Source organism: Coregonus clupeaformis, chromosome 7 (assembly GCF_020615455.1).
Source record: "Coregonus clupeaformis isolate EN_2021a chromosome 7, ASM2061545v1, whole genome shotgun sequence".
Classification (NCBI taxonomy): domain Eukaryota; kingdom Metazoa; phylum Chordata; class Actinopteri; order Salmoniformes; family Salmonidae; genus Coregonus; species Coregonus clupeaformis.
In genome coordinates this window covers 17887413-17912966 of record NC_059198.1, presented here as the reverse complement: position 1 = coordinate 17912966, position 25554 = coordinate 17887413, and the positions used below count along the sequence as shown (strand labels likewise).

The following is a 25554-nucleotide window of genomic DNA, read 5'->3' as shown; positions in this document are numbered from 1 at the left end:
GAGAGTGCTGCTAAATGTTGCAACAGCGAAATACCATCGCAGAAATAGTAAGACTGAAGACTTCTTAAATACGCCTTCTTAAATATTCATGATCCTTCCCTTGGTATTGATGAAGCTAGCAGCTTGTGTCTATGTTCGGTACACGGCTCCTAATGACATCTAGTATGCGCCCCAAATGGCACCCCTTTCCCTATATAGTTCACTACTTTTGACCAGAGCCCTATGGGACCCTGGTGATAAAGTAGTACACTATATAGGGAAGGGGGTGCCATTTGGGACGCAACGTCGCCATTTCCTCAGTGTGAGAGGTGGACATTGTTCTCTTAATTGACCCCTAGACCAAGATTAGAATCAAGGGGATACCAACGGGATAAACACACACACACGTTCCTCTGGTGCATTTATACATATGTACACAGGGGTCACTGAGTCCATTTAAAGGGATTAGTCATTAGTGTTCAATCACTAATAATAAAAAAAAACAGGGTGGTGCATTGCAGCTGAGAAAGATGAAAGCTTGCCACAAAACTGCTGCAGTTTTCAATTAAACATCTCTGCTTCGGGCCTTCAAAACCCACATGGGATTCCCAAGGACTTTCAAACTGTAGGGTACGTTAATTAAAAACGGCCATACATTTTAAAAGGAAACTGTCCGGGATACTTCCGATAGGATGACGTGTGTGTTGTGGCGTGATATCTAAAAGTAAAGATTTCAAACATCTCATCAATTCAGCGCCTGAACAACCTTCGGCGATGTGCAACAACTAACGTCAAAATCTCTGGCATGTGGCCAATGTTCTCTTCTTTTATAAAATACCAAGTTCTCCAACTCCATCACACACTTATAACAATATCCAGCTGAGCCAGGCAGCTAATCACCTCCCCCAGGCATGTGTGTGTACGGACCCTTCTGGAGAGAGGCTCCAGCATTAATGTTGTAATTACACATCTAATCAGACTTGATTAATCTACATGTCAACATCATGCTGCCAGCCACATACGTCACCGCATCTGGACTGGAGAAGTAGAGGCTGTGTTTATCTGTGTTTGTAGAGTATGTACAGTTCATTCGGAAAGTATTCAGACTCCTTCACCTTTTCACATTTTGTTACGTTGCAGCCTTATTCTAAAATTGATTACGTTGTTTTTTTCTTCTCATCAATCTACACACAATACTCCATAATGACAAAGCAAAAACAAGTTTTTTGAAATGTTTGCAATAAAAAAAGTATCACATTTACATAAGTATTCAGACCCTTTACTCAGTATTTTGTTGAAGCACTTTTGGCAGCGATTAAGGCCTTGAGTCTTCTTGGGTATGACGCTACAAGCTTGGCACACCTGTATTTGGGGAGTTTCTCCCATTCTTCTCTGCAGATCCTCTCAAGCTCTGTCAGATTGGATGGGGAGCGTCGCTGCACAGCTATTTTCAGGTCTCTCCAGAGATGTTCGATCGGGTTCAAATCCGGGCTCTGGCTGGGCCACTCAAAAACATTCAGAGACTTGTCCCGAAGCCACTCCTGCATTGTCTTGGCTGTGTGCTTAGGGTCTGAGGTCCTGAGAGCTCTGGAGCAGGTTTTCCTTCGATCCTGACTACTCTCCCAGTCCCTGCCGCTGAAAAACATCCACACAGCATGATGCTGCCACCACCATGCTTCACCGTTGTGATAGTGCCAGGTTTCCTCCAGACTTGACGCTTGACATTCAGGCCGAAGAGATCAATATTGGTTTCATCAGACCAGATAATCTTGTTTCTCATGGTCTGAGAGTCCTTAAGGTGCCTTTTGGCAAACTCCAAGCGGGCTGTCATGTGCCTTTTACTGAGGAGTGGCTTCCATCTGGCCACTCTACCATAAATGCCTAATTGGTGGAGTGCTACAGAGATGGTTGTCCTTCTGGAAGGTTCTGCCATCTCCACAGAGGAACTCTAGAGCTCTGTCAGGGTGACCATCGGGTTCTTGGTCACCTCTCTGACCAAGGCCCTTCTCTCCCGATTGCTCAGTTTGGCCGGGCGGCCAGCTCTAGGAAGAGTCTTGGTGGTTCCAAACGTCTTCCATTTAAGAATGATGTAAGGCCACTGTATTCTTGGGGACCAATGCTGCAGAAATGTTTTGGTACCCTTCCCCAGATCTGTGCCTTGACACAATCCTGTCTCTGAGCTCTATGGACAATTCCTTCGACATCATGGCTTGGTTTTTGCTCTGACATGCACTGTCAACTGTGGGACGTTATATAGACAGGTGTGTGCCTTTCCAAATCATGTCCAATCAATTGAATTTACCACAGCTGGACTCCAATCAAGTTGTAGAAACATCTCAAGGATGATCAATGGAAACAGGATGCACCTGAGCTTACATTTCGAGTCTCAGAACAAAGGGTCTGAATAATTATGTAAATAAGGTACTTGCTTTTTTATTTGTAATACATTTGCAATAAAAATAAATAAATGTTTTTGCTTTGTCATTATGGGGTATTGTGTGGAAAAACAATGTTATCCATTTTAGAATAAGGCTCTAACGTAACAAAATGTGGAAAAATTCAAGGGGTCTGAATACTTTCCAAATGCACTATCTACAGTGCATTCTGAAAATATTCAGGCCCCTTTACTTTTTCCACATTTTGTTACGTTACGGCCTTATTCTAAAATGGATGAAATTGTTTTTTCCCCCCTCATCAATCTACACACAATACCCCATAATGACAAAGCAAAAACAGGTTTTTAGAAAGTCTTGCAAATGTATTAGAAATAAAAAACAGAAATACCTTATTTACGTACGTATTCAGACCCTTTGCTATGAGACTCGATATTGAGCTCAGGTGCATCCTGTTCCCATTGATCACCCTTGAGATGTTTTTACAACTTGGAGTCCACCTGTAGTAAATTAAATTGATTGGACATGATTTGGAAAGGCCCACACCTGTCTATATAAGGTCCCACAGTTTACAGTGCATGTCAGAGCAAAAACCAAGCCATGAGGTCGAAGGAATTGTCCGTAGAGCTCCGAGACAGGATTATGTCGAGGCAGAGATCTGGGGAAGGGTAGCAAAACAATTATGCATCAATGAAAGTCCCAAAGAACACAGCGGCCTCCATCATTCTTAAATGGAAGAAGTTTGGAACCACCAAGTCTCTTCCTAGAGCTGGCCGGCAGGCCAAACTGAGCAATCGGGGGAGAAGGGCCTTGGTCAGGGAGGTGACCAAGAACTCGATGGTCACTCTGACAGTGCTCCAGAGCTCCTCTGTGGAGATGGGAGAACCTTCCAGAAGGACAACCATCTCTGCAGCACTCCACCAATCAGGCCTTTATGGTAGAGTGGCCAGACAGAAGCCACTCCTCAGTAAAAAGTACATGACAGTCCGCTTGGAGTTTGCCAAAAGGCACCTAAAGGACTCTCAGACAATGAGAAACAAGATTCTCTGGTCTGATGAAACCAAGATTGAACTCTTTGGCCTGAATGCCAAGCATCACGCCTGGAGGAAACCTGACTCCATCCCTATGGTGAAGCATGGTGGTGGCAGCATCATGCTGTGAGGATGTTTTTCAGCGGCAGGGACTGGGAGACTAGTCAGGATTGAGGGAAAGATGAACGGAGCAAAGTACAGAGAGATCCTTGATGAAAACCTGATTCAGAGAGCTCAGGACCTCAGACTGGGGCGAAGGTTCCCCTTCCAACAGGACAACAACCCTAAGCACACACCCAAGACAATGCAAGCATGGCTTTAGGACAAGTCGTCTCTGAATGTCCTTGAGTGGCCCAGCCAGAGCCCGGACTTGAACCCGATCTATCATCTCTGGAGAGACATGAAAATAGCTGTGTAGCGATGCTCCCCATCCAACCTGACAGAGCTTGAGAGGATCTGCAGAGAAGAATGGGAGAAACTCCCTAAATACAGGTGTTCCAAGCTTGTAGCGTCATACCCAAGAAGACGCGAGGCTGTAATTGCTGCCAAAGGTGCTTCAACAAAGTACTGAGTAAAGAGTATGAACACTTACATAAATGTTATATTTCAGTTTTTATTTTTCAATACATTTTTTTTTTTTTTTTTTGAAAAACCTGTTTTTGCTTTGTCATTATGGGGTATTGTGTGTAGATTGATTAGATTTTTAATTTTTTTAATATACATCTTAGAATATGGCTGTAATGTAACAAATGTGGAAAAAGTCAAGGGGTCTGAATATTTTCAGAACGCACTGTATCTATACACACACATACACACCTTTGGCCATGTACTCGGTGACGATGTAGATGGGTTCCTCAGACACCACGGCGTAGAGGGGCACCAGTTTGTCGTGCCTCAGCTTCTTCATGATCTGGGCCTCCTGGAGGAAGGCCTCGGGGGACATGGTGCCTGGCTTCAGGGTCTTAATGGCCACCTTGGTGGTGCCGTTCCACGTGCCTGAATAGAATTACATAATTAAAATGAGCCGAGTCATTATGCTGTCGCTTATTGGAGAAGCAAGACAATGGTGTAAACATGAGTAAACCAATGGTAGTTTTCAGCACAGTACACATTCTGTCTGTGTCCCAAATGACACCATATTCTCTACAGCCCGGTCAAAAGTAGTGCACTACATAGGAAATAGGGTGCCATTTGGGATGCAACATCTGACATAATACAGTACGGGTGTATTTGGGTACATAAACACATGTAGTTATGAGATGTGGCTGGATGGATGGACTTGTGTCTCGCTCTGAAAGAGAGAATGCTACTTCCTCTGGAGATAAAGATAAACGGAGGAAGCATCTGAAGGAAGTGAAAGATTCCCTGGCCTGGGATAAAAATAGCTGCTATAAATGTCTCATATTCCCTGTCGGTCTTGTCTGTCCAGACCATCCAGTGTGTGTGTGTGTGGGCGCGCATACTTGTTCTTTGTGTGTGTGCGCCTGTCTGTGTCTAAACAGTATTTTGTCTTACCCATCCAGACCTCTCCGAAGCAGCCCTGGCCCAGTTTGAGCTCCAGGCGGAGGGACTCCCGGGGGATCTCCCAGGCATCCTTGGCCAGTCCCTGGGTCTGAGGCTTCACCGTGGGGCACACCGTGGTCAGCCGGTAGCACAGACCGTCTGCATGCTCTGCGTGGGGCGGATGGGCACAAACAAACATGTAGGGATTCTTATGAATCCCAGCAGTAGAGTACGAGGGAAACCCAACAAAGCATAAAGAAAGGGGACATTTCACCCAACACTTCAAGTTTGCCCGTCAGACATGCGATACGGCTGAATTTAGACATGCCTATAATAACAGAGCTAAAACATGAATGAGAATTGGATGAATTAACACGGCTGGGACCTCTTGCTTTTATAGTGCACCAGAGAGAGGTTGTCTTTGCCCCAAATGGCACCCTGTTCCCTATATGGTGCAATGCTTTTCTTTATGTAGGAAGCAGGGTGCCATTTGGGACATAGGCGTAAAGTGGGCACTCCCAGAGAGCTTTAACCTCTCTCCTTCAGCTGAGAGGGAGGCACTTAGGGAAGGTCTTTATTAAATATTCAATCTGAGAGCCATTCATCTAGCTGGGGAAATCACAGGGTCAATTACAGGTAAGCCTGCTACTACGGAAGGACAGATGTGAGAGAGAGAGAGACCGCAGTGAATGAGGGTGAATTTTAGATCAGGAACTGCGCTTGGAGAAGGGAGGGAAGCTGTGAATAAGAAAGTTACTTGGGAGCTACACTGGGGTGTTGGGAAAACAGTAGGTTTTTAACTGCGACACTGGACGCGTAACCTTTTGCAGCGTGAACAGAATGTGAGCCACTTTATCAAGTGTTCTCTTGCGTGAGCTACACGTCAAACTCTTGAAAATAGAACCAGTGTCATTTTACGCTGAGCAGTGCAAGCCTCCCGCGGAGCCGTGCTGCTTAGGCCCAGGTTTCATTGAAATGAATAGGAGCGTCTCACGCTCAGCAAGGTTATGTTTCCAGTGTAGCAAGTCTGTTAGAGAGTGAGTTTGAGAGAGAAAGTGAGTGTTAGAGATCGAGAGACCATTAAAAAAAGAGGTAGAAGACATACCTGTGTAGTGTTTGACCAGTTTCTGCAGCGTGTCAAACTGGGCGCGCGTGGTGATGTAGTAACCCCCGTTGTCAAGTTTGCGGATCTTATAGTGTTTCACATTGTCACCTTTGGCATCGTCCCAGTCTCGTATGGACAGGGAGTAAGCACCTGGAGGAGACAATGACCAGATTCTTCATCCATCCAAGCAACAGTATTAAGATCTAGGCTTTATTCATGTAAATGTGAGTGTCACTAGTTATTTCTCAAATGACTCCATATTCCCCATTATAGTGCACTACTTTGTCTTAGAGCACCATATGAGCTCAGGGCCAGTATTCACAAAGCCTGTCAGAGTAGGAGTGCTGACCTAGGATCAGTTCCCACTTGTCCATGTAGTCTTATTCAGTGTGATCTTAAATCAGCAGTCATACTCAGATGCTTGCAACATGCAGACCCCGGTCAAAACAAAAGTAGTGCACTACATGAGGAATAGCGTGTTACTTGAGACGCAGGCCGTGCACGTTTTCCCGCTAATCGTCTTCACCTTTAGTAGTTTCACTTTCTCGCACCAGGAAGGTGCCTCGGTTGTTGCCTGGATTCAACAGCAGCCTCTCAGCATCTTTACGTCCCATTTTACCAAAGTACCACCTGTGGAAGGACACAGAAATAGAAGGAGTAGAGCCTTTGTAAAATGTTGCAGTACAGCAGTGTTTCCCAAATCTGTCCTTGGGAATCCTCAGCCGCTCCAAGTATTTGAAGAGCATTTGACGTGTTCCAGAACTAGCACACCATTCTATTTCTATGGAAGGACACACATTTACATCAATACCTGCTTATGTTATTATGAACTTTACTTGAATCAATACTAGTAGGGATCATTTCCATGTTCGGAAAAATCAAACTTCAAAATACACAATGAGAGGAAATACAGCATTTTTTCAGTCCATCAGGGGTCAATCTAACAAACAGGATGACATTAAATGTCCTTGCTAAACAATCATAAACCTCTAGGCTCATACATGAGATGGTGGCTGAAACCACCTGTGGCCATATGTATGTGTAGGGCTCTACGCTGACAGAGTACATGTGCTCCTAAGTTGAAAAATGTAGGGACACAAATAAATTTAAGAGCACAATTAAAGTATTTGAGGAAGAGTTTTTATGATACGAAATTAATAAAAGTTCATAAATAAAACAGTTTTGGGAGTGTGCAAGCACAATGTCCCCTCAAATATTTGAGTCACTTACGTGAGACAAAAATGTTCAGCTGCCCCTTTAAGGGCGGCAGGTTGGCGTGGTAACGGGGCACTCCCATGCAGGCTCGCATGTCGGTCTGTGAGGTCTCTTCACTAGCAGTTGAGCAAGCGCAAACTAAAATTGAAAAACAACCTAGCGTGTGAACAAAACGATGTAGCCTAAATAGCCAAGAAACACAAGGACAAAGTCGCACTTTAGTAGATTTCGATGCCTGTGCGCTTCAAAAATGAATCTTTCACCGCTTCACTCACAGTGCATACAACCCCCCAGAAACACCAGCCAGGCTGCACGAGGTGGGATAGCTATATGTGATTTGTACCAGGCTCCACGAGGAGGCTAAATGGGGCTTAGGCACCTCAGTTCAAACTTGTGCCCCTCAGTTTTATTTCAATGTCCCTATATAAAAATAGCAAAAAAGTTCAAATGATTGACTGACAGGTTGTCGGGAAAATAATCTGTATCTCCGCTGCGCTGTGTCAGCACAATGGACAGAGCGTGCTGCGGTGTGTAGGGGGGCTATGAAAAGCCACTGGGGCGGTTAGGTACGATTCCTTTGGGTTTCAATATGCAGCAAGGGAGGTCTGCAAATCTCTAGATGTTATGTTTGGGTTGGCTTTAATCCGATGTATTATTGTCCTTGTGGCTCTTGGGGATATTTTGGAAGGGCATCCACTTCTAGGCCGAGTTGCTGTCATGTTAAATGCTCTCCATTTGTAAATGATTTGCCTCACAGTGGACTGATTGAGCTCAAATCTTTGAGATGATTTGATAGCCTTCCCCAGACTGATGTGTTCTCACTATCCTCATCCTGATGTCCTCTGAGATCTCATTTCCTCTCTGCATGGTGTGCTTTGCATTCACCTGGATGGGTAACACCAAACTGACCAGGTTTATCTCTATTTATCAGAGTCCCGCCCAAACTCTTTCCTAACGATCTCTCCTTTGATTGGTTCATTTGGTAGCTACTTATTTACCCATCTGATTCTACTTACCTACTTGATTTAACCAATGCAACTTGGGGTTCACTTATTTTTGCACCTGCACTAATTCATTTTTAATTTCAAAAATATCAAAAATACTGGTTGTGTTTAAATTAACATTTCTATAATTGCACAAGGGGTTCACATACTTTCATGGTAGAGGTGCAAATATCACCGTCATCTTAAAATAAATCCAACACTAATTTGCACCTCTACCTGCCAGCCTCCTGCTGAATCTTTCTCCTTGTGACTGCTAGAAGGCCCCTATTTTACACTGATACAGCGCAGCGGAGATAGGCTACAGATTTCGCAACAACTGGTCACTTCAAAAGCACTCAATGATCTAGGAATCTCTGCATTTGAACTTCGTTTATTGTGGTATAGCGTGATAAGCATAATTCAATATAATTCCAATGCAAGAAACCCCAAAAATTTAGCCCCACGCCGATTTCAACTGCCCCCTTAGTCACTTTATCCTGGCGCCGGATCTGACGGGATTTGTAGTTCTTTGTGTGATTAGCTACCATCTGTAGCTAGGTTTGATTCCAATTGACCCTTTGCTAAGCCCCATAATTGTGGGCAACCAATCGCAACGCTCCAATGGATAGCAACCAGTATTGCTAACATAGCAACTTTGTCGCTAGATTTAGCTAGTTTTCAGACCCCTCCCCAGCAACTTCTTGGCAAAAGAGTATAGCGACAAATTTAGCTACTTTTTAAGGCTGTCCCAGCAACTTTCCTGTTTGTGTGTGACCGCTTTTGGATCACTATGAATAAGATCACCTGGACAGGTGGAACCTGATCCTAGAACAGCACTCCTACTCTGAGACGCTTGATACATATGGCCCTAGAAGAACAGAAGAAGCTCTGAGATATTCTAGTGAACAGGCCTCCAGTGAGAGCTATGTGATATTATGGTCACGCTGCAGTGATTAGGCTAGCTCTATTGCTGTTGTAGCCTTGGATGGTCTTAATCAGGTTAGGTTAGGAGTGACAAGGGCCTTACTCTTCAGCCTGGATCGAGTCAGCTGGTGCCACATAGTTACTGGGAATGTACCCCTTCTTCCCTGTGTTGATGGAGCGTGCCTCCCACCAGTCCCCTTCTCTGTAGGGGGAGAATCAGATACAGACAGAGAGAGAGAATCATCCAGAGAGATAGATATATATATATATATATATATATATATATATCACTACTATGTCTGTACAATGGTAGTCTGGTTATGAAAGGGACTTGTAAGCTTGCTTTATCTGTGTCTTGGCAGTGAGCTTGTACATGCTCACTTTTACGCATGGATTCTATTGCTATATTACTAAGGCATGTTGCAATGTATTACATTTGAATTGAACAAAGTCAACCATGGCTACATTATAGAGCAGAAAGTTATATATAACCTAAGGCACCATCTGTGTTAAAGGTTTTGTTAAATAAATCAAATGAAAGTCTCCAGCGATCTGGGTGGAAAAACAGGATCATGGGGGAAAACATTAATCTAACCCATGTAGGAATAACACATTATACAGAACAGGTAGTGTTCTTAAAGATATCCTGTCATCATTATACCACTACTCTATGGGAATAAGCTCCTGATCATGATAAATTATGTTCTCAGAGGGAGGCTGCGTCCCAAATGTCATTCTAGTCCCTATATAGTGCACTACTTTTGACCAGGGCCCATGGGGACTCACGTGTTATTGATGATCTGGAAGCGGTCCCCTTTTTTGAACGACAGGTCGTCTGAGGTTCTCGCTTCATAGTCGTACAAGGCCACAAAGAACGTAACCCCACCTGAATACACACAAAGAAAACATTAAATAAAACATTCAAGGTAAAAGTGAAATTCATGACAGTATGTTCATTTAAGTGACTCAAAAATAGTTTTGTTGACTAACTTGCAGGTGGAGAACCAGTTAGAATATGAAGGCATTCAGAGCTACCAATAGCCTACTGAAGATACAAAGACTTTCTATAAATACCAGCTGACCTTTGTGCCAAGATTGGTACTGTCAACATTCAGCGACATTGACTCTGCCGCAAAGCTGAGCAGGTACATTGAAATGACAGGAGACCAAGGGACCAATGGAAGATGAGTCAGAGAAAGTAGACCTGTAGTGGCGGTTCTGTTTCCATAGTGCCCATGACTGACTGGTGTCTGTGGTGTGACTGTCGTGAGAGGCGAGTAGCATCTGTGTTCTCTAGCCTGCACACTCCCTATCGATCTTTCACTACCGGTAATTCTACTCTATAGAAATGTCCAGTGTATAGATCAGAAATAATATCAAAATGATGTCATGTTGGTCCAGAAACGGACCGGCCATAGTGCAGTTTGGGCGAATGCCAGATGGGATGGTCCATCTTAAGGCCAGTGGGTTGGTCTTTTATGTGTGAAAAAATGATCACTATGGCTAATAATGGGAGCCTCAATGGGGGGAAAAAATGGGGAGATGTGTTAGAAATGCCCAGGCTGATTTCTGCTCCTAGTTCGTCCCCGTGTATGTCATACTGTTGGCAGTGGGATGGGTACTGTTCTGACAAGAAGTCTAAATCAGTTGGGGAGCGGATTTAACTGTCCGGCAAGGTTGTTGTTTGTTTAGCGTCGTAGGGGAAATATGCTTACGTCAGCTCGGTGCAAAGCTAACATCATTACAAGACATGAATAATAACATAGCACAGGTCATCTCATCTCGCAGCTGTGTAATGTCAATACAGAATACACTGTAAACCATTCTGCTTACTGGGCAGAGAGAGACAGGCAGGTCGGCAGATTGTGCGAATAATAGGGCTGTGACGATACCAGTATCATTATATTTTTTCCATGTGAAAAATGAAAAAGGAACAGAGCAGACCAAACTCTTTGGTCCTTTAAAAACCTGCTGTATGTTAAATATTGTGTGCTATAGCTTGGAAAATAAATACATGTGACTCTGGATGACAACAAAATGATGTTTGTTTCCAACTTGTTTTCCTAAAGAAGTTAAATCTCTTCGTGTTTCGTTTCCTTGCCAAGATACTAACGAGTATTGCGATATTGGTATCATCCCGGCCCTAGCGGATAACCATCTATGGTTTCGTCCCAAATGGCAGCCTATTACCTATATAGTGCCCTTCGGGCTCTGCTCAAAAGTAGTGCACTACGTAGGGCAGTGTTTCCCAACTCCGGTCCTCAAGCAACCAAAACAGTACATATTTTTGTTGTGGCCCCGGACAAGCACACCTGTTTCTACTTGTCAACTAGTCATCAAGCACTTGACAAGTTGAATCAGGTGTTTTTGGGAAACACTGATGTAAGGAATAGGGTGCCATTTGGGACACACCCTATGACACACCTTATGACACACCTCATGGGGAGCTCATATTCATCGCACCCACCGCTGAACAACCAAGCTGCCAAAACCAATCCCATTATCTGGTCCAGGAACTCAATAACGTGCCATGTAGCCCCCCCTACTCCTGAGACCAGATAATCCAACAAAGAGGGGGATTACAAACCTAATCCCACCTAAACAGGAGAGCTCAATCTCATCTCACTGCTCTTTGGGACCTTATCAGATTGGTCAGTCTCCCTGCCACCTTTCAAATCAATCGTTGTTGATTTGTTGCTAATGCCACCTATGGACAACGTGATTGAAGGACATTTTAAGGCATCAGCATGCTTCCCAGCCGAAACAGTTCGGTACAGTTCGTGCATATATTATGACTACATTTTGTGACGTTTTTGTTCGTTTTGGACTTCAGTGAGGGTTTTTTCGGCTGTTCGGGCACACAAATTCTTTCCTGGAGGCAAGCCGAAGTCTACGCCCCTTCGTCAGTGATTGGTCAACAGTAGGGATTATTCAATAAAGTCTGTTGTCATTCAACGAGAACTCATTTTCATGCACATTTGCTCATTGAAAAATACTGCACCAAACAGCTTAGTTCGATGTAAAAGATCTCTTCGGCAAAAACGTCAAAATTAATGACAGATTTCTTGAGTTATCTTAGATTAATTCTGACTACTTTGAGGAAGTGTATACTGGCTATGGCATCTCAAAATGGACAAACAGTACTATTGCCGCTTTTTTCTAGTTTTTCAAGCGAAGGTCTTAAGGGAGTATGCCAGCACACTCGTTCGGTTCGGCTAGCCGAGTTCAGCTAGGCGCCAGCCGAACTGAAGCATGCTGACGCCTTAAGAGGGAGATGATGAGAGACCACTGGATTTTAATCGTCTGAAACGCAATGGCAGGTGGACTTTGGAGTGACTCGATATTGAGTTGTCAGATCAGCAGCTATTCTGTTGTGGGGAATAAGTATATGGGTCCTTGTGAAGGAACTATAGATGTCTCAAATGTAAAACTTTAGAGTACTTATATAGTATAGATGCGGTAAAGAGGTTAATGGAACTAGACCAAAACAATGGAAATGCCATGGAAATTTGCAGACATTTAGGCTATTGTTTATATGTGTATTTCACACTATGTTCAGATAAAACCCGGAGTATAATGCTTGTATGGATGTCAACCCCAATACAGATTTGTTGAATGTGTGCCAATCCAGCGTCCTTCTTTTATCCCCCACGGTCTGCTCTATTGTAGTTACGATAGAAAGGCATACAGGTACGTAAGGAAATCCACACTTGAAATCTACATGCACACAAATGCATCGCACAAATCATCCATTGACGTCAACGTGTGATTTGCACAAACCTTTTATGTAGGCTATGCTTGAAGATCTCAAGTTAGGATTATGTGGATAATATAGGCTCACCTGAGACGGCACCGGGGAATGTGCCGAGCAGAGCGCCGGAGAAGGAGGTGGAAGCCCCTCCGAAGGGGGTCATGATGGAGGAGGCTCCTCCAAAGGGGGTGATAGCGTGGGGGTTGAAACCTGCAGCGGGCCCCGTGGAGGACGACTGGTTCTGCTGCAGCTGTGTGGGGTCGGGCCCGTAGTGGCCCACGTGGGGGCCGATGACATCTGAGACCGGAGCATTATCCGGTCTGTACTTCATGGTGGGCCCCTTGTCCTCTTTACTCTTGATGCAGCCCATGGTCACGTCTGGAGAGAAACAAACAAAGTTAGAGCTTAGTTTCAGGACTGGACAAAAACAAATCTACAGGACAGTACAGGATTGAATATTCACTCCTGTGGCAGTCACCCTTGGCATAGATGTGATAGGCTGAGTGTGCAGAGGTGGCACTTCATCAGTTGAAACAATGATAAAAGCAAGAGGTGGGGAAAAAAAAAAGCTAAAAGAGCTTACAAATGATTAAGAATTACAGCATATGGACTGGTTAGAACGATTCCATTAACAACGAGATGTCGACTACCACTGTAGCCGCAACCTAGACGACTGTACATCTATAAAATTAACATTTGTAAACCTTTTTCTTTGTCAAAAACTTTGTTGTCATTTTATTTTATGGCTAAAGCCATGAGTCCAGATGCTGTATATCTAGGACAAAAATCCAAAATCTGATCTGAAATTATTTGGTTGTAGAGCGTCATACACATACGACAGAACTAAGTCTAGTGTATCCAATGCAAAGTGCATAAATCATGTTATATTGATTGACGGTCTCAAATTTTTATAAGGGGGTTTAGGGCTGTTGTGTTGTTTATCTGTATGACTTTAGTAGATTATAACATGTTTATTACATGAATATCCAACTGACAGCATCTGAAAAGCCATGCTGATGCATATAGTAAGATGTGAAATGCATGTTTGTTTTCATTTGCTGCTTTTTTGTGGGTCAAACCTCACAATATTGGTTGCAACACATGGTCACCAGCCATTAAAAACTCAATGTACATTAAGCTATGTCCCAATTCTCCACCCTTCTCCCGAAGTGTGCACTTGCACACTCCCCATCATGGATTTAAAAGGATAGGATTGGTGTAAGCATTGGCAGGAGGGAGTTTCCACCTTTGCTCAATCCATGCAAGAAAGTGTGCAACTAGGCTACATATTTCTGGAGAAGGGTGAAGAATCGGCACGCAAGCCTTAATCACCAGCGACTCTTATGTCAAACCATATGTCCAAAAAGCAACAACACTTTTATACTGGCATGTTCACCATCTGCATTGTTTTCATTCTTCCCTCCCAACAGAATTGGCCAGTGTTACGTTGAGGTATTCCTTTGTGAAGAGAAGGCCATGTAAATATGGTTGCCATCAGACACGCTCCTATAGCAGGCTTCAGTCAGGGGATTTTTTGACTGATCTGGAAACAGTTGTCCTAGTCAGAGGGTTACAGCCAGGATTCTCAATCGTTTTCTTTACCAGGGGGGTGGTTAGACTTCTATGAAATTGTGAGCCTTCTTCAAAATCTCAAGCTCGCTTGCTCGGCTTGTTTGTAACTACAAATGGCTGTCAAGGAGACTAGGGGCTGGCAAACAAGGTATGATGAATTCCTAACTTTGGAGGAGAACTTCGATTTACATTTGAGAACTGACTAAAATCAGTTTGAACTGATTATCTGAGGGACCTGTCAGTCACCAACATCTCAGGGACTTATAGGGACACATTTTTCCAAAAATGTCCTGCTCATTCCCTCCTGATCACAGCAATATCCCAACTGAACTTTCTGGAAAACCTGGGAATTTTGGGAAAGTTACCAGAACTTTGCATCCCTATGATTGTGAAACACTGGTCTAGAAGACAGAGAGAAAGGGAAAGGCAGAAGTTCACAGAGTTTGTCAGCTGCCAAGTAAACCAACGAAAACGAGGGCAAACCACAAGAGGCCTTCACAAGAAATCAGGGCACTTTGCTCAAATAAAATTGTACACTGAATACATTTCATGCTATTACATTTTACATTTTAGTCATTTAGCAGACACTCTTATCCAGAGCGACTTACAGTTAGTGAGTGCATACATTATTATAATTTTCTTTCCTCATATTCCCCTTCATCTACACTGACTGAAGTGGATTTAACAAGTGACATCAATAAGGGATCATAGCATTCACCTGGTCAGTCTGTCATGAAAAGAGCAGGTGTTCTTAATGTTTTGTATACTCAGTGTATGACTGTATATGACTAAATGTGACGTAAAGGTTCGAATTGCGTGTCGATAGTTCTCTATAAAGCCGATTTAAGAGTGGTCAGTGGTAGCTGATAGGCCTACACTAAGTCAAATTAGATTTTAAAAAAAAATGAAAAGGAAGATAGGGTCCATATAAATCTAATCTCAGATGTTCAGATCGGAGGCCAAAACATTGTCAGCCACATGAGTATGGAACCAGTCCTCCCTTTAAGGGAGTCTAACCGACCCTCCCCTTTAACTTGAGATGGTATGCTGGTCTCCTGGAGGGTAGAGCGGTTGGGTTGGTTGACTGTGGGGTTTGAAGTTCACCATCAGAATGAAGTGGCCCAGAGACTCAGGGTCAGCGCTTAACTTGCCACACCAAAAAGCACAGTTCCAGGCCTACATCCCAGTCATATAGCTGCAGCCTGCATCCTTGCTTTTACAACATCTCCATAAAACACAGACCATCTGTTCTAGAATTTTCTTCTCAACAAAACACAGTTAACCATTCGCCAACTCCGCCTTTACATCACATTTAGTCATATACAGTCATACACTGAGTATACAAAACATTAAGAACACCTGCTCTTTTCATGACAGACTGACCAGGTGAATGCTATGATCCCTTATTGATGTCACTTGTTAAATCCACTTCAGTCAGTGTAGATGAAGGGGAGGAGACAGGTTAAAGAAGGATTTTTAAGCCTTGAGACAATTGTGACATGGATTGCGTATGAGAAAGAAAGAAAGAAAGAAAGAAAGAAAGAAAGAAAGAAAGAAAGAAAGAAAGAAAGAAAGAAAGAAAGAAAGAAAGAAAGAAAGAAAGAAAGAAAGAAAGAAAGAAAGAAAGAAAGAAAGAAAGAAAGAAAGAAAGAAAGAAAGAAAGAAAGAAAGAAAGAAAGAAAGAAAGAAAGAAAGAAAGAAAGAAAGAAAGAAAGAAAGAAAGAAAGAAAGAAAGAAAGAAAGAAAGAAAGAAAGAAAGAAAGAAAGAAAGAAAGAAAGAAAGAAAGAAAGAAAGAAAGAAAGAAAGAAAGAAAGAAAGAAAGAAAGAAAGAAAGAAAGAAAGAAAGAAAGAAAGAAAGAAAGAAAGAAAGAAAGAAAGAAAGAAAGAAAGAAAGAAAGAAAGAAAGAAAGAAAGAAAGAAAGAAAGAAAGAAAGAAAGAAAGAAAGAAAGAAAGAAAGAAAGAAAGAAAGAAAGAAAGAAAGAAAGAAAGAAAGAAAGAAAGAAAGAAAAGCCAGAGAGAGAGAGAAGCCAGAGAGAGAGAGAGAAGCCAGAGAGAGAGAATCCAGAGAGAGAAGCCAGAGAGAGAGAGAGAGAATCCAGAGAGAGAGAAGCCAGAGAGAGAGAGAGAGAGAGAGAGAGAGAGAGAGAGAAGCCATAGAGAGAGAAGCCAGTGAGAGAGAGAGAAGCCAGAGAGAGAAGCCAGTGAGAGAGAGAGAGAGAGAAGCCAGAGAGAGAGAGAGAAGCCAGAGAGAGAGAGAAGCCAGAGAGAGAGAGAAGCCAGTGAGAGAGAGAGAGAGAGAAGCCAGAGAGAGAGAAGCCAGTGAGAGAGAGAGAGAAGCCAGAGAGAGAGAGAGAGAAGCCAGAGAGAGAGCGAGAGAAGCCAGAGAGAGAGAGAGAAGCCAGAGAGAGAGAGAGAAGCCAGAGAGAGAGAGAGAGAAGCCAGAGAGAGAGAGAAGCCAGTGAGAGAGAGAGAGAGAGAGAGAGAGAGAGAGAGAGAGAGAGAGAGAGAGAGAGAGAGAGAGAAGCCAGAGAAAGAGAGAAGCCAGTGAGCGAGAGAAGCCAGAGAGAGAGAGTCCCCAGACCAAACGCATGCAGGATTATAAAGAGGGAAGCTTTTCCCTGGCTGTGAGGATGACGACAGAAACCAAAACAGCCCGCTGCCATATATGTACAGACCTGGCTGGTGGTGGTGTATGTGTGTGGGTTGACAAAGGGTGGGGGATGGAACTATCTGAAGAACAAATGAGTGCATGAGGGCTTAAATCATAACCCAACTACTTGCTTAGCCTTTCTTCTTCAATGTCCACTACATGACTATCATTGTGACAACTCCACAGGCCAAAGTTCAATATGCTCCTTTCTCCAACAGTCCACCTGTCTGTGTAGATATTCCATTGCAGTGATCCAATAACATTAGTCCTCCAGAAGGATCCCATCCTCCCAGTGATCTGACTGCTTCTGTCCCTGAGAATTATATATTTTTCAGGGGGAGCTAACAGACACTCTTGGCTGTGAAGACATGATCTGGGGTGGCTGGGCAGGCTTTGGCTGACAGCCTTAATCAGCTCACAGCTAACCCGCTATCAGTACAGGCCACAGTTAAAGCAGCCTGCACACATAATGACATGTCCAAAGCCCACATGCTTTGTACTCTTAGATAGAAATGCGTTGCAATGTCATCTACGCTACATCGATCACAGTGTAGACTATGCTGACAATAGTTATCTCTAAATGTTAGGTGCTTCTCATGTTTCCCCATGTTTACTTACAGTACATGTACTTGCATGTACTTGCCTTCAAGATTATTGGTCTAGAGTTGAATGATCTAGGCCTACATCTCCAGAAATATGTTATTTTAGTATCTTGACTTGGTATGACTGAGATTTTATTGGGTTTGACTGAGATTACAGGAATAGTCAAGATGCAACATAAAACATGACGAACCATGGAGATTGTTACGGTTATAATTACGTAATCTCTCGTGGACAGACTACTGAAACATTAGGGCTGGGCGGTATACCATATTTTACGATATACCAGTGTTGATGCAGGGACTGGTTTGGGTGTTTAGTTTACTTTCTATAACAGTATTTGAATGTTTGGTTTGTTAAACATGATAAGCCGTGTGTAACGTCCATTTTTATAGTTTACTTTGCTACTTGAGTCATCTCTCTCCATGCCGCTTTCCACACAGACCTGGCCCCGCCGCCTGTAACTCAAGGAGCACATTTGTTGTTCCTCGACCACGAGACACTTGCGTTCAGTCTGCATGGTCAATGCAGCACATGCAACAATGTTGATGACAATGATGCTGTTTTCACTTTGCTTCTTAATATAAATCCACTAGCATTCTAAATGTACTCTATTAGTTTGTGTTTCTTATATCTGCAAACTGCCAGTTTGTCTTTTCTTTGCAGCTAGCTAGCTAATAAATGTACTGAGTCAGAGCAAACGTAATTAGCTATACAGCCTCATAATACCAGTGATGGTGTAGAACTAAATCAGCATGTTGTTTGTGCAACAGTATCTTCTAAATCAAAGAGGAATACGCAAAGCATGAATATGTTTGCTACATGAAGTAGCTAATAAAAAACATTCAATGTAGCCAAAGATTATTGGGTCTCATAAGAAACACTTATCAGCATTTTGGTTCATACCCTGTCACAACAACTCTTCCCTGGCATTTTCATTCGTCGTCATGTCAAACAACACTGTATTCAAAGTGCCCACTATTATATTCTAACTATAGAATTAGAATAATTATTCTATTTCCATGATTCCATCAGTTCACCCAAGTGTTTTGCTCTAAAATTGCAAGTCAAATCGCAACATTTGGTTAAAAATAAGTCCTAGATTGTTTGCCCATATCGTGCAGCCCTACATGGCAGTGTGGGAATGATCTCAAATGACTGCAGGAAATGCCGAAATTTATGAAAATGCTGGGAATTAGATTGATTGAACAGTATAAAACAATCAGAATGGAGAAAGACCCATTAAAACCACTAAATTTATTTGTTTCGACCCTAGGGTCATGCACTACTCATGAAGCAAATGTAGAACTTTTATTATTCAAAAACATAATACCATCAAAAATGTGAAAAATATTGTGATATATTTCTGCCATATCGTCCAGCCCTAGTTCTAATTACTGACAGCATCCCTTTGCCCTGAGCATATAACTCATAGCAGCATAACACCACACATACATGAAAGGATTTCCAGTAGTCTCATCCAGTGTAGCAAGCAGTCAAGCAGATCCACCAGGAAGTATTACTGTAACTGGGCAAGGTGAAATAGGAAAAGCTCAGTTATTACGTCCCTCAAACATTTCCTCTGTCTGATCTGAAGGGGAGATGGTAGAAATGCAGACCATAGGTGTTGTCTTTTCTTTTTAGGGAGAAACTCAGACTTCTCAGGAATTGTTTCACTACAATCTGTTAGTTGATGCTGAAATAGAAATGTGTCCTTTCAAAACTAGGTCAAAGTTTGTACTTCCCTCTGTCTAAATCGAAAGCATTGTGATCTGAGACAGCAAAAGAGTCAGGAATGGCGTGCTTAAAAAGACAGCAAATACCACACTATGTAGCAGGCTGAGGAAAAATCTACACATTTTGTCCTCAAAAGTGTAGACCTGCTTCGCATAGGGATCTTGTGGCTTTGATAATACCCTAGTATATTTGGAATGCTTTAGCTGGTGTAGGGTGACATTGCCCCCAGACGCTGATCTTGGGTCAGTTTTTCATTTTTTCCCCACTAAGGATTGGGGAGGGGAAGCTGATCCTAGATCTGTACCTAGGGAAAACGTCACCCTGGAGCTACTTTAGCTGCATAGTATGCCCTTCATACATTCCACAGAGGGGGAGCCGGAGTTACACCTCCACCTGAGGCTCCTTGACCTCTGATCCTTGACCTCCTCACCCCTGGTGTGCTCACCTCACCTAGGGCTCAGACCTCACAGAACACATAAGATTAAAGGGTCCAAGTGGGACCTTTCTGTGTGATCCCAAAGGTCAGCCCAGATTGGTGGGTCAGGGCTGGAGAGGAGGTACGATAGCTAGGAGCTATTATTTAAAGCTGTATAGATTTAAATCAATTGGTAGTCTGCACTGTGTTATTCAGTCCACTTTACTCCAGTTATCTTTGGATGCATACCAATAGAGATTCTAGTCATGCAATGAAAGTTTCAATTGTAGAGGATAAGAAATTGTCGCGCTAAATCCACATCAAAACAGAGGAGAATCTGCTTCCATAGTCAGTTTGCGCAAAAACGGATTTGATGTGCTTACTCTAAATCTCAGATCACAGAATCTGAATATTCTGTAGATAATATCAAACAGTCTCAAAAACTGCATTCAAACAGAATGAGATGTCTTCGCTAATTCTGCTGAACATGGCAAAACTGAACTATAGTATATGCTTCTGTGTATTGTATCCTACACCCCCGGCCCATTCCTCTCCTGACTGAGTTGGAAAGAACTGGGAATTCAACAGAAAGACCCTGGGCTGATAACATGGAGGTGAGCAGAGACATGTTTGTTCACCATTAAACAGCCTAAAGAGTGGAGTTCTGGCTCTGGGGTGAAGTTTCCCCTAGGTACAGATCTAGGATCAGCTTCCCCTCCCCAAATCCTAACCAAAGTGGGAAATATGCTAAACTGACCCAAGATCAGCATCTAGAGGCAACTTCACCCTACTCTGGAGTCTGCATCAGACTTCCACTTGACAAGTTGATCACACTGGGGTGAATCCTAACTTCCACGAATTGTCATGTCATCGATGCATGACTAATTGAACATTTTACTTAGGATTTGTCCCATCATGCTGAAAATGGCATGATAGAGCAGCAGGTAGTGCTGTTTGAGAACAGGCCTGATAGTCTCAGATCTGTTTGTGTTTTTGCCAACTCCATTGCGGTCATTGTTTGGTATGACAGTTCCATGAGGAGTTGTAAAGAGAGCAGAATCAGACTGGCACCCCGGCTAGAGCTCATAGCAAAGAGGGACATTCATCCCCTGTATAGTCTGTACTGAAATGGAGGGAGTGTTGGGATGGTCAGTGAGAAACGGACAGATCACTCTGGCCCGGATATCCTTCCGCCAGGCCTTTGTGTTCCAGGCCACGTGCTGTATTTTTCGCTGAGAGGAATGCAGGCAGGCAGAAACATGCACGCACGCACACACACAAAAACGCATGCACATATGATAGCCTACACACCAGCGCGCTTGCACACGGACACACAAAGGCGTGTGCACGCTACAGAAATTAATTGATGAATACACACACTCAGTACAGCCAAGAGACCACAATGACACATCTATGTGCTCCTCCTACCAGGGAGATAGACATGGAGACGAGGAGTGGGGGGAAAAAGCAGACAGGCTAAAACTGGTTAGCCGATGGATATCAGTCAACCCTGTGGTTCTGGAACTTCTGGGACATGGTTTGTTACCAAACAGGGTAACTTAGACATAAAACTGATGACTGACATAAATTAATGCTGCAGGTGAAATGACATGCATACACTGCTAAATATCAGTTAGTAACATAGAGACATTGATTGACACATTGTTATGCATGATGAACCATCCCTAAGGTTTGATGCTGGCTGTTTCCACGGCAACTAGGGGTCTGTGAGTAGCCCCGCCCTCAAAGTGGACAGCTGTTAGCAGCTGACACCAAGCCTGTAGACATGGAGGGTCCTGAGAGCGTTACCATACTTCAAATCGCCAACAGATGCCTCGTCATCCTCTGCATTCCTCCAATACCAAGGGTTAAACTGCCCATGGGAAACTGCAGTCGTACAATATCAAAGAGTATATGCCTATTGCCTCCTGTAGCTTCAATAAATATTAAAAGGAAGGAAGTTGGAACATCACTTTGCTTTGATGCAATATTCTATCAGCATGAATACAGAATTAGGCCTAATGTAGTCTCTCACAAGTGTGGCATGCGAGACCATGCCTTACATACATTTTAAACCAAGAAGTAGTATAAATGTTGCTGTGATTATTAAGGATGTGTTACTCTGTTCAAAAACCAACTAGCCTACTGTTGGCAAGGGTGCCATTGGGACATCTCTCCACCTCTGGAGCTGTACCAGGCTGCCAGCCTCACAGAATACCTGGCTACGCATCTGCCAACACATGGGTCAGCTGAAGCTTACTCATAGCCATGTCACAGGCTTGACAGTAGACACAGGACTCATTCTATAAGGCTGGCCCTGGAAGACTACCTAAGGGCAAGAGTTCACTTGAGTGTGTAGGCGCTATTTTAGTAGTGGGAGGTGGTTTAAACTATCAACGCCTACTTCTCACTCAGGGGTTGCCCTGAGTGCCAATGTGTGATGTGGTGACTTCAGTGACCTCACCATTACTAACCATTCCTTCACACACTGTGTGCTCTCAGTCACACCAATGTACACAACTGTGGTATTGCAGTAGGGCTAATAAGATTAAGCTATATCCTATGCTACTTACTTCAAAAATAGGCTCCCTGGTATGAATTCACTCAATTTCAATGGTTCCATACTTGGCAATTATCTCTCTATTATACTTAGACACTACAAACAGAAAGACACTACCATGGCATCACCAAGGCATAAGGGTAATATTTTTTAGTGTACACCGTAACGAAAATGATGGTATCTTTTATTGAAGTTCAGCTAGTCCCTCCCCATTTCAGTCCCTTTTTCCTGCCGCTGGTGCCTAGTATATACAGCCCAGCTCTCCCGTCGCCTGTAGCTCAGTTGGTAGAGCATGGCGCTTGCAACGCCAGGGTTGTGGGTTCGTTTCCCACGGGGGGCCAGTATGAAAAACGTATGCACTCACTAACTGTAAGTTGCTCTGGATAAGAGCGTCTGCTAAATGACTAAAATGTAAAATGTTTACCAACAGCTCACAGAAGGTGAGCCCACTCAGTCTTCCACATGCTTCTCAACTCTTCAATATACAGTATCTGTCCCAGATCCAAGTGAGATTCTGGCTTTAAGGCACAGGCGTAGGGCGTGAAATGTCCTCATTCCCACTGACAGTCTCGAGCCCTCAAACTCAACTCTGGACCCAGAAATCAGTTCCACTGCGTTCTTTCATTGTTCCCCTCTAATCAGGGACTGATTTAGACCTGGGACACCAGGTGGGTGCAATTATTTATCAGGTAGAACAGAAAAACAACAGGCTCCGGACCTCGTAGTGTAAGAGTTGAATACCCCTGGTCTAGAGAATGAGAGCCAGCCATGTATCTCCAGTCATGACCTACTGTAAGAGAGAGACGTTATATGCTGTACGAAAAAAATCCAACCAATATGGTCGAGGAGCCACTGTGATAGAAGAATGATGTTATTATTGTGCGGTTACTCTGCTGTTGTTTCGTAACCTAAATACCTGGTAATTTCTGTACCATAACATTAAGTGCAACCGATATCACATTGAGCAACACACAAGCACCAACTCCAGTGAATGCTAGTGGTCATTAAGCTGATAAGCAGGCTAATGTTGGTACAAAACATGACCCCACTCGGCTTAATGCATCCAAGATCAGACATGGTTGGTTCATCCAAGAGGGTGCATCGAGTTAGTACTCTTTTATGAGGTCGGTACTCTCTATCCCCTACTACCAAATGAACCTATATGTATTCAGGGATGACTACTGTTGGCCTATAAGTAAATAGAATTTGAGGTTATTTATTTATTTACGCTCAGTACTGGCAATCATGAAGGGGTGGGCTACGTGTAGCCTGCAAATGCACATTATTCTCATCTAACCACAATCACATTCTTTATCTCAGTTAACTAGTAGCGACTATCAGGACAATCAGGAATAGGATTTGTTACAATTGACCATGGCCATGTGGTGAGAGTCCAGACAATGCTACATTGTGGCTACTTCAGCTAGCTGTTCCATGTGTTCCGTATTGGAACAGCCGTCTTGCGATATCGGACACTACTCTCCAGCAAACTGGACTAGCGTGATTGTCCAACAAGAAACGACTGTCGGTGTTTGAGAAATAAATTATTTCACGCAACGTCGTTTTTTTAAATGTGTATATATATGTTGAGTCTTTGGGGACGCTAAAGCCATAACATACAATTAAAACTTCAATTTGGCTACAGGCTCAGACCAGAGATAGTGAACTACAGTAACCATGTGTAGGTTATCTCCAAAAACAGATTTTAACTCACACTTTATTCGAATTTAATTTATATTTATTAATAGGCTATATTTACCTCAAGTCTTAGGGTCAGAACAAATATGTGCAGACAATGCTCTGGAAAAATCGATCCGATTAGAGAGGACTGGTGGGCCCCATCATTGGATTGTGAACGTGTTATTTTTTTCTCATAAAAAATCTTACCTTTTTAGAAATCCACGATATTCTGTCACGTGCGCTTGTGTTTGTACTTCCAATTTATTTATTGGTTCGACAAAAATCAGCTAGTATTCCAACATGGAAATCACAGTCGCCCCCATCCCGCCTCCCTCCAACACATCGGTCTTTCTCAATCGTTTTTGTGCTCGGTGGATGAAATAACAATGAAGTGAAATGAAAGCAACACGAATGTTGAAGAAAGTAAATGATTAAAGGGGTTGACACAGACAGAACGCCTTAATGAATAAAACCCCAGCTAAATGTATACAGCGACATGATGACAAAATAAGTCACCAAAAGTAGCCTAACCCAGTTCCTGTAGCTACACTTCCTACCTCTAAACTTGCATCAACCCCCACTACAACATGGCCGACCCGAATCCAGTAAATGACGCCGCAGTTGGAGATATCAATCCTGCAGACCGGTGTCTAGATTTTAAGATGATCATCACAGACCCAACTAACTAGCAAAAATGTTTTATTACAAAAACACTGAAATGGAGAAGTAATTTTGTGAACCGAAAATGCGTCTGTATGCCGTATGTGTGGCTTCAAGGGATTTGTTTATGAAAAATGAATATAATTCTCTCCAAAACTGGTCTTCTATTGCCTTCTACTGGCAGTATAGCATAATATCGGATTACTCTATCAGTGGTCGAACTGCCTTTCCACTGTTTGAGTGTGGGAGTGGTTACATCTTTTGCTAAGAGCCAGAGGCCAATCTCCTCAAAATCCACCGGGCGCCGCACTGACTCTCCTTGTCTACTCCTGTTGAGGCACTGAGGCCTAATACATATTTTCACAAATCCATATATTAGTGTTTAGTATTTTATTAGGATCCCTATTAGCTGCTGCCAAGGCAGCCGCTACTCTTCCTGGGGTCCAAACAGGAACAAAACAACACATCACAACAAATCAATAGTCTACATCATCAATGAAACAGACATTGTGCACTATACAAATGTACACTGCTACACCAGTACAAATTTACAATATAAAATGTACAATATTACAAAAATACAAAACTACAATATTACAGTGTATGTACAGTACCAGTCAAAAGTTTGGACATACCTACTCAGGGTTTTTCTTTATTTTCACTATTTTCTACATTGTAGAATAATAGTGAAGACATCAAAACTATGAAATAACATATATGGAATCATGTAGTAACCCAAAAAGTGTTAAACAAATCAAAATATATTTTATATTTGAGATTCTTCAAAGTAGCCA

At 42.9% G+C, this 25554-nt stretch overlaps 1 protein-coding gene across 1 annotated transcript in view; it reads right to left on the bottom strand.

Annotated features, from left to right (window-relative positions):
- Positions 1-24919, bottom strand: part of yes1 (YES proto-oncogene 1, Src family tyrosine kinase) — a 30459-nt gene extending 5540 nt beyond the window's left edge. The window contains exons 1-8 of the mRNA XM_041881161.2: positions 24308-24919; positions 12975-13262; positions 9920-10019; positions 9237-9335; positions 6538-6641; positions 6012-6161; positions 4919-5074; positions 4220-4399 (exon numbers count right to left, since the gene is read on the bottom strand). Coding sequence (XP_041737095.1) covers positions 4220-4399; positions 4919-5074; positions 6012-6161; positions 6538-6641; positions 9237-9335; positions 9920-10019; positions 12975-13254 — 1069 coding nt within the window. The 5' untranslated portion in view covers positions 13255-13262; positions 24308-24919. The remainder of the gene's footprint in view (positions 1-4219; positions 4400-4918; positions 5075-6011; positions 6162-6537; positions 6642-9236; positions 9336-9919; positions 10020-12974; positions 13263-24307) is intronic.
- Positions 24920-25554: the final 635 nt, after the last annotated feature.